General features: G+C 53.6%; 1 protein-coding gene across 1 annotated transcript; it reads left to right on the top strand.

Annotated features, from left to right (window-relative positions):
* Window positions 1-13: 13 nt before the first annotated feature.
* On the top strand, window positions 14-7772 carry LOC102431374 (solute carrier family 41 member 1; the record flags this gene model as incomplete). Its single annotated transcript, XM_006109180.3, has 7 exons — window positions 14-170; window positions 327-473; window positions 1085-1232; window positions 2567-2646; window positions 3552-3686; window positions 3980-4128; window positions 7226-7772. Coding segments are annotated over 7 exons (1002 nt in total), but the record flags the coding sequence as incomplete, so codon positions are not given.
* Between the last annotated feature and the right edge of the window lie 278 nt (window positions 7773-8050).

Raw genomic sequence — 8050 nt, 5'->3', positions numbered from 1 at the left:
GCTCCAGTTACCACTCCCCCCTCAGGTGCAGGCCACAGTGGTGGGCTTCCTGGCGTCCATTGCTGCTGTCGTCTTTGGCTGGATCCCTGACGGCCACTTCAGCATCCCGCATGCCTTTCTGCTGTGTGCCAGCAGTGTGGCCACAGCCTTCATTGCCTCCCTGGTACTAGGTAAGGAGGGAAGGGAAGGGGAGGAGGGTGCGAGGGAAAGGGAGTAGGGAGAGCTGCCCCAGAGGTGTCACCTGGGCCTGGCACTTCCAGTCTCTCTTTTTGTTGCTACCCCTCTACCTCTTCTTACCCTTCCTGGCTCCTCTCCTTCCTCCCCAGGTATGATCATGATTGGGGTCATCATTGGCTCTCGAAAGATTGGAATCAACCCAGACAACGTGGCCACTCCCATTGCTGCCAGCCTGGGGGACCTCATTACCTTGGCACTGCTTTCAGGCATCAGCTGGGGACTCTACCTGGAGCTGGGTGAGAATGAGGCTACCGAGGGTGTGAGCCGGGTGGCCTCCTGGGTGGGGTTGGGAGAGATGGTTAGTGTATATGCAAATGTGCAAGCATTCCTTTTGCGTTCTTTATTTGATTGGAATACAGTTGTAATAACTCCCCACCTTAGAGATTTGAAGTTAAGTGCTTATCTCAAGTTCATGCAGGTAACAGGGGCAGGATAGAGAGTATCAGAGAAATATGTATATTCCTGCTGGATTATTGCTTGCCTTGGAGGGGTAAGGTGTACAGGGTAAAGGAAGGGAACGGAAGGCTGGAATCTGCTTGCAAAATGGAGAAGGGGAGGGGAGAGAGTGATTTCTGGGGATCAAAGCAAGACACCTAGAATCTGGTCTCTGCCCCGTATGAGTCCAGTGCTGGGGAAGCTTTCAGCCTTGGTTTTCTCATCTACAAAATGGGAAAGCCTGGCCCCACCTATCTCCTGGGCTTACAGTGAGAATCAAACGAGGTTATATATGTCCAGGCATTTAGTGTGGGGTGGCTATTGATCTGTTGGGATATTTGCAGGATCAGCCAGGGGGAGGCTGGGAAGAGGGAGCCACAGTGCTCACCTCCGTCTGATCTCTGCTTCTCAGAAAACTGGAAATACATCTACCCCCTGGTGTGTGCCTTCTTCGTGGCCCTGCTACCGGTCTGGGTGGTGCTGGCCCGGCGGAGCCCAGCCACAAGGGAGGTGCTGTACTCGGGCTGGGAGCCTGTCATCATTGCCATGGCCATCAGCAGGTAGGCTCAGGCCGTGGGTGCCTACCCCCACCCTCTCCACCCTGCCACAGACTCCCTTTTAAGCCTGAAGAGAGGGAGCATGGCACAGACCCTGGAAATGCCTTCAATAGTGTGTCAGTCACTTGTCCTTCTATTTTAAATGACAGAAACCATCTGAAGAGGGTTTCATTGAAAATCAGAATGCATTTGGCTCAGGGAACTAAAAAGGCACAGCTGGATTCAGGAGCAGAAATTATATCATCAGGGCCCCAGTATTCGACATCTCTTGGCTCTGCTTTTCCCTGTGCTGGCCTGCAGTTCCGGATTTATACTTTTCTACTTGTACTAATTTAGTGGTAAGAGAGATTCTTTCTCTCAACAATTTCACGAAGTCCCATTATAAAGTTTCATTGGAAAAAAATACTAATATAATTTATATATATATATATATATATATATATATAAATACCTAAGCAACCTAACAACCCTAACAACCGGTTGCTATGATGTGCACTGACCACCAAGGGACAGATGCTCAACGCAGGAGCTGCCTCCTAATAGTCAGCGTGCTCCCACAGTGGAAGCGCCACTCAGCTGACCGACAGGCGCCAGACGCCAGGCTCAGGGCTGGTCAGCGCAGCTGCGGTGGTGCAAGTCTCTCCCACCTCTGCGCAACGCTACTGAGCGGCAGTGGCAGGCACAGCGGGGCCAGGATGAACAGGAGTGGCACGGTGCCTGGGCTCAGGCTCCTGCCCGGCCGCCTGTCACTTTGCGCACTACTACATCAAGGGGTCCCGGATTGCGAGAGAGCGCAGACCAGGCTGAGGGACCCCACTGGTGCACAAATCCGTGCACTGGGCCTCTAGTAATAATAATACAATAAAATTTCATTGGCTCTCCTTCAGTCACATGATTATTCCTGAACCAATCACTGTGGCCTTGGGGATGTGATGCTTTGATTGGATGAGTTTGGAGCCTAGTCCTCATAGGAGTAATGTCATGTGAACCACAGCCACTGAGTTTGAGAGAGAGACCATCCCCTGAGGAAAGGGAAATAAATACTGAACAGGCAGAACAGCAGAGGTTCTCACAAGCAGGTTGCCCTATGGATGGCGCCTCCAGCCAGCTTGGGAGGTGGGTGCCATCAGCTTGCTCAGGGAGCACTGTGACAGCCGAATGTTATGAGCAGCAGCTGGTTCTGGCGAAAGAAGCAAGGACTGGGAGAGCAGGGACTCCTGAGAGCCACCTTGCTTCCCTTCCTGCCCACGGCCAGATGGGCCTGCCCCTCTCGTGCCAGGGACTGGAACAGAACCCCTTAATGGCCTTTGTGTCATTTTGTCTTTGTGTCTTTGTAGCGTGGGAGGCCTCATCTTGGACAAGACTGTGTCAGACCCCAACTTTGCAGGGATGGCTGTCTTCACACCTGTGATTAACGGTGAGGTTTGGCCTCAGCTGCCAGGGGAAAGGAGAGGGCAAAGAGGATTTGGGGGGCTTTGCCTCAGTCAGGGTTCTAGCAGGCAAGAGAACCCAGCTCAATTAGTTCAAGACTTGAATGAAGGGGCTTCTCCCAGAAGGGAGAGCCGGGTAGGACCAACAAGAGATGCTGAAGCATCCGGACATGAGCAGCAACAGGAAGCCCTAGTTCTCAAGGGGCCTGGGGAGAAAATAGTGTTATGGAAGCCCAGAAAGAGCCCTCCTCTGCCCCCAGCAGGGATAAGCCACAGCCACAAAGCAGAGAGGGAACAGGAAAGAAATACCTGGCCCCTGTCTCTCCTCCACCCTTTCTGATCACCTACTCATGCCTCCTGTTGAACAAATCTGATTAGAAGCACCATCACGGGAGGTTGGGTGATACAGTCTGTAGAGTCAGCCTCGCAGGGCTCAGAGCAAGGCCGAGGGGAGCAGGGAATGGGTGGGGATGGGATGCCAAGGAGAGTAAGCATAGTTCCTGGGCGCCAGATTCCAGAGCACAGAGCTCAGACCTGATCCTTGACATGGGTTACCAGAACCATTGGGTCCCTGGGTCTGCTCGGCGCTTTGGCGAGGGCCCGAGGCAAGCAGGGCCTCATCCCCCGGACTGTGTGCAACAGCAGGTGCATACACCCCGCTGCTGGAGAACTCAGGCTCCCTGAGTCGACAGATCTGCCTGTGTCCCTTCCTGCACACGCAGCCACACCAGGGCCGCATGAGTCTGCCACATCTCCAGAGCGGGGGGATGGGAGGATTGGAAGACTCCTGGAATGGGGGTAGGGGGTTGTCTTTGTCTTTCTTCTCCATGTCTCACTCTCCTCCTGGGGACTGCTCCCTCCCCCCATGTCTAAGGTCCTTTTGTCTCTGCAGGTGTCGGGGGCAATCTGGTGGCCGTGCAGGCCAGCCGCATCTCCACCTTCCTGCACATGAACGGAATGCCCGGGGAGAACTCTGAGCAGGCCCCTCGCCGCTGCCCCAGTCCTTGTACCACCTTCTTCAGTCCTGGTAACGGCAGAGTCCCCCCAGCCTGGGTCCACTCCAGCCCTGGAGGGAAGGGTCAGCAGTCAGTGAGCTTCACTTAGGAAACAGCTGGGCCCAGATACCAGCTGTCGTAGTGGGCACAGGCCAGGCAGGAAGGCTCTCCTTTCCTGAGAACCCCTGGGGGCTGGGACCAGGGGATGGAGAGCTAGAGGCAGTCCGCTGCCTGCTGCCCTGGAGTTGTAGCGTGGTACCTCCTGATGTTGAAAGACCTTCTGGGGCCAGGTTTCCTCCTCACCCCTGCTCTTCCTCGCTCCCAGATGTGAATTCTCGCTCGGCCCGGGTCCTCTTCCTGCTTGTGGTTCCAGGACACCTGGTCTTCCTCTACACCATCAGCTGTATGCAGGGAGGGCATACCACACTCACCCTCATCTTCATCGTCTTCTACATGACAGCCGCACTGCTCCAGGTACCGACTGGCAGGGGCCCAGGGGCCGGGCTGCCCTGCAGGGGTGGGAGGGGAGGCCCAGGCTTGGCCCATCAGACACTCTGCACCTCTTTCTCCGGGACTGGACGGCAGGTAAACACTGGACAGGGGGCTCGGACGCACAGGCTGTGACTTTGGCCCAGTGGTAGAATGATCTCTGAGCCCAGTGATTGAAGTGTTTGTAAGTTGAGAGGAATGAACCAGAGGTGGTGGTTTTCAGCAGGTGGTTGTAGGGCGCTGAGCAGGTGCGCTCTGACCGCAGAGCTCCCCGTGGCTCTGCTTTGCATGCTGGGCTTCCTCAGGAGACTTCGTATGAATAAAGGGTTTCCTGGCTTGAGAAACTGTTGAAACCAGTGTGCTAGAGAATCTGTAGGATCCTGTCCAGCCTTGCCATTCTCCCTTGTTGTGTTATTACGTTTTTCAACATTTTATTTAGAAATAATTATATATTCACAGGGCAGTGAAAAAAAATGTACAGAGCGATCCCATGTACTGTCCACCAGTCTCCCCCGGCGGTACCCTCTTACATAAGGTAGCACGATGTCAAAAGCAGGAAATCAAAGCTGATACAATCCACAGAGCTTATTCAGGTTGCACTTGTTTTACATGCACTCGTGTGTGTGTGTGTGTGTGTGTGTGTGTGTGTGTAATTTTGTGCAGTGTTATCACATGTGTAGCTTCATGTAACCACCAGCAAGTCAAGGCACAGAACTGGTCCATCAGCACAGGGCTCCCTCATGCTGCCTCTTTATAGCCACACTCACCCTAATTATTACATTTTAAACTTGTAGAGATTCGTCTGTGAATAGGTAATAACAGTCACATCACAGTTCAAACATTTCAAAGGTTCATAGTGAAACCTCAGTGAAAGGTCTGCTCTGCCCCCACCCCCACCCCCAGCCATCCAGTTCTCTTCCTCCCGGGCCATCCGTGTATCCATTTCTTTCTTTTTTTTTTAATATAATTTATTGATTTTTTACAGAGAGCAAGGGAGAGGGATAGAGAGTTAGAAACATCAACGAGAGAGAAACATCGATCAGCTGCCTCCTGCACACCCCACACTGGGGATATGCCCGCAACCAAGGTACATGCCCTTGACGGGAATCGAACCTGGGATAGAGCAGGCTGACGCTCTATCCACTGAGCCAGACTGGTCACGGCCGTGTATCCATTTCTTATATGCCCTCCACGCTGTTTCAAATGCATATAAGCAAACATACCTATTTTTTTTACTTTCCTCTTTGTTTTACACACAGGTAGCCCTGCCTTTTTCACATAACTATGCGTCTATCGCAGAGATCATTCCACATCAACATGTAAAGAGAAGAGCACCCTGATATTTCGCAGCTGCATTCTATTCTGTTCTAGAGATGCTCCCTAATTTCATTTAACCAGTCCCTATTGGCCATCACTTATCCCTGCACCCCTTACCCCCACCTTGAGAAAGGCTGTGGGTTGGGACACCTTGGCAAGGGCCGGGCTGAGAACCTACCACATGCAGTTTCCCGGAAGCAGTCACCCAGGTCACCACATTCCCTTGCGAGGGTCTGAGGCTGGAGGTTAGCCCTTGGCCTGCATTGGGAAGGATAAGCCTTAGCTCACTATCCATCTCTGCCCTCCTCTTCTCCAGGCCTGTGGAGGGGCAGCACCTGGCACTGATCCCCAGAAAGGTTCTTCCTGATCCTTTGCTGCCTCCTCAGCCATGTGTCCCAGGGCCTGCTCAGGGGTGGAATGTAGGGACAGCTGCTGCCATTCCATTCCAGAGCGTGAAGTCCTCCTGCCACACTCTTAATTTGGGGCTCTGCTGAAAAGGGTGTGAAGTTATTGGGGGGAGGGGCTGGCCCTCACCCAGGGTCAGGGCCAGGGCCACAGGGGTACCGGGCAGCTGTGCAGGGGAGGGGGGATGTGAAGGGTGCTAGAACTGTAAGCACCGGCCCCCCTGGAGAGAAGACAGGAGAACAACCAAGTTTGCCTAAAAATAGGTATCAACTCTAGTTTCTTTATCCTGCGAGAGTCTCTGCTTTCTGCATCTGCGCCCCTTAGGGCGGAATTTACATACCGCAGCATTTGCAAAGTACAGTCAAGGGTAAAACCTCCCCAATGACTGTGCTGGAGCCTTCCCGTTAGAACCCATTTCATTCTCAGCCAGGTGCACTGATTTAGGGAGCCCACCTGTCAGGGAGGGCGCAGAGCACGTAGAAGATGTGGGCCTGCCCATCGCATCTAAATGCATTTCCAACTTAAACCTGCGTGTGAATCTTGTTTAAATGCAGATTCTGATTTAGGAGATTGAGGGGCCGGGGGGGGGGGGGGGGCGCTGAGACTGCATTCTAACAAGCTCCCAGCTGCTGCTGCTGGTCCTGGGCCCACTAGCAGGCTTCTAATCCAGATCCTTCTTAGCTGGCGGGAACGCAAGGGCGCAGAGACATCGGAGCAGCAGGTATCCAAAATGTCTTTCGAATTGCTGTGCACTGTCTGCTTTCTGTCTAGCAGACTTGTTCGTGATTCTGCTTTGCTAAGACTGACATTAAAACACACTTGCGTTCTTTGAGCCACAACAGCAGAATGGGAGAATGGGAGGGTCAGGAGGAAGCCAGCCTGGGGCGATCAGCTGTGACGCAGACGACTGTGCGGACAGCCGTCTCCAGCACTGTTCTTATTCCACTCGGCTCCGGGGAGAAATCCCGCTCTGAAAAGCCAACTCCTGCCCCTGCCTCCTGCCCCCTGCCAAGCATGGCGGGAATTGGAGTGACCCGCGAATAGGGTGACCTAGAATTAGAGGCGAGAGGGCTGAATTCCTGTGGCACGTAGGATTTCAGTCGGGGAGCGGAATGTAATGCTGATGTGGGTGACCCCGGAGAGTAGAGCATCTTCCTCTCTAAAGGGCTCACAGTATGCCTGTCGTCTATTCTCACTGCGGGTGAGAACAGAGAGGTCACCGTGTGGAGAGACGAACTGCCCCAGCACAAGGACTGTGGAGAGCCAGGCCTTGTGATGCAGTCAATGGGTCCGATCCAGTGGCCTTTGGCTCCCCCTGGAGAGAGGGAGGGCCCTAGACCGAACCCTTCTGTCTCCCCAGGTGCTGATTCTCCTGTACATCGCCGACTGGATGGTGCACTGGATGTGGGGCCGGGGCCTGGACCCCGACAACTTCTCCATCCCGTACTTGACCGCTCTGGGGGACCTGCTGGGCACTGGGCTCCTGGCACTCAGCTTCCATGTCCTCTGGCTCATTGGGGACCGAGACACGGACGTCGGGGACTAGCCTGTCACTCAACCTTCTCCCCACCCTCTGCACTTTCTTTATGGATTTTGTCTTTTGTTCCCCTCCCCCCACCGTACTCCGCACTCCCACCTCTTTCTAGGACTTCACTTTGATACCGAATTCTCATTATTTTCAATGGGAATTTTTATACATTGAGCCAAGTTTGTACAGCAAAAATTCCGGCAGGACGGAGGGACTGAGGCAAGCAGTACACGTAGATTTTTGAGACAGTCACCAAGTGCAATTTCATGGTGGGTGCCTCCAGGTGAGCTGGATTGGGGCGGGGTCTTCGTCTGGGATCTGGGATCATGTTTCGGCAAACTTAGCTTTGGCCCTAATGAGAAACCCTTTGTGAGTTGGCTCTGGTGTTTTTTTCTTTTCTTTTTTTTTTTTTGGTTGAACAGAGGGATAAATATATCCCCCCACCCTTCCCCCTCACACACACGTATACACTTTTTCTAGAAATGGACCAACTTCAAGGCAAGAGACAACTGCTCTTGGCTCCATATAATCCTAGCCCTGCTCTCCGCCCTCTGGACCTGGGCCCTTCTCTCTCTGAGAGACTAAGGCGGCCTGACGATTCAGACTGTGCACGTGCCCCTGGCCCAACGGCTGGTAAGCACCACCAGCCCCTGCCAG

Source organism: Myotis lucifugus, unplaced genomic scaffold, assembly GCF_000147115.1.
Source record: "Myotis lucifugus unplaced genomic scaffold, Myoluc2.0 scaffold_6690, whole genome shotgun sequence".
Lineage (NCBI taxonomy): Eukaryota > Metazoa > Chordata > Mammalia > Chiroptera > Vespertilionidae > Myotis > Myotis lucifugus.
This window is presented reverse-complemented; position numbering and strand designations above follow the sequence as displayed.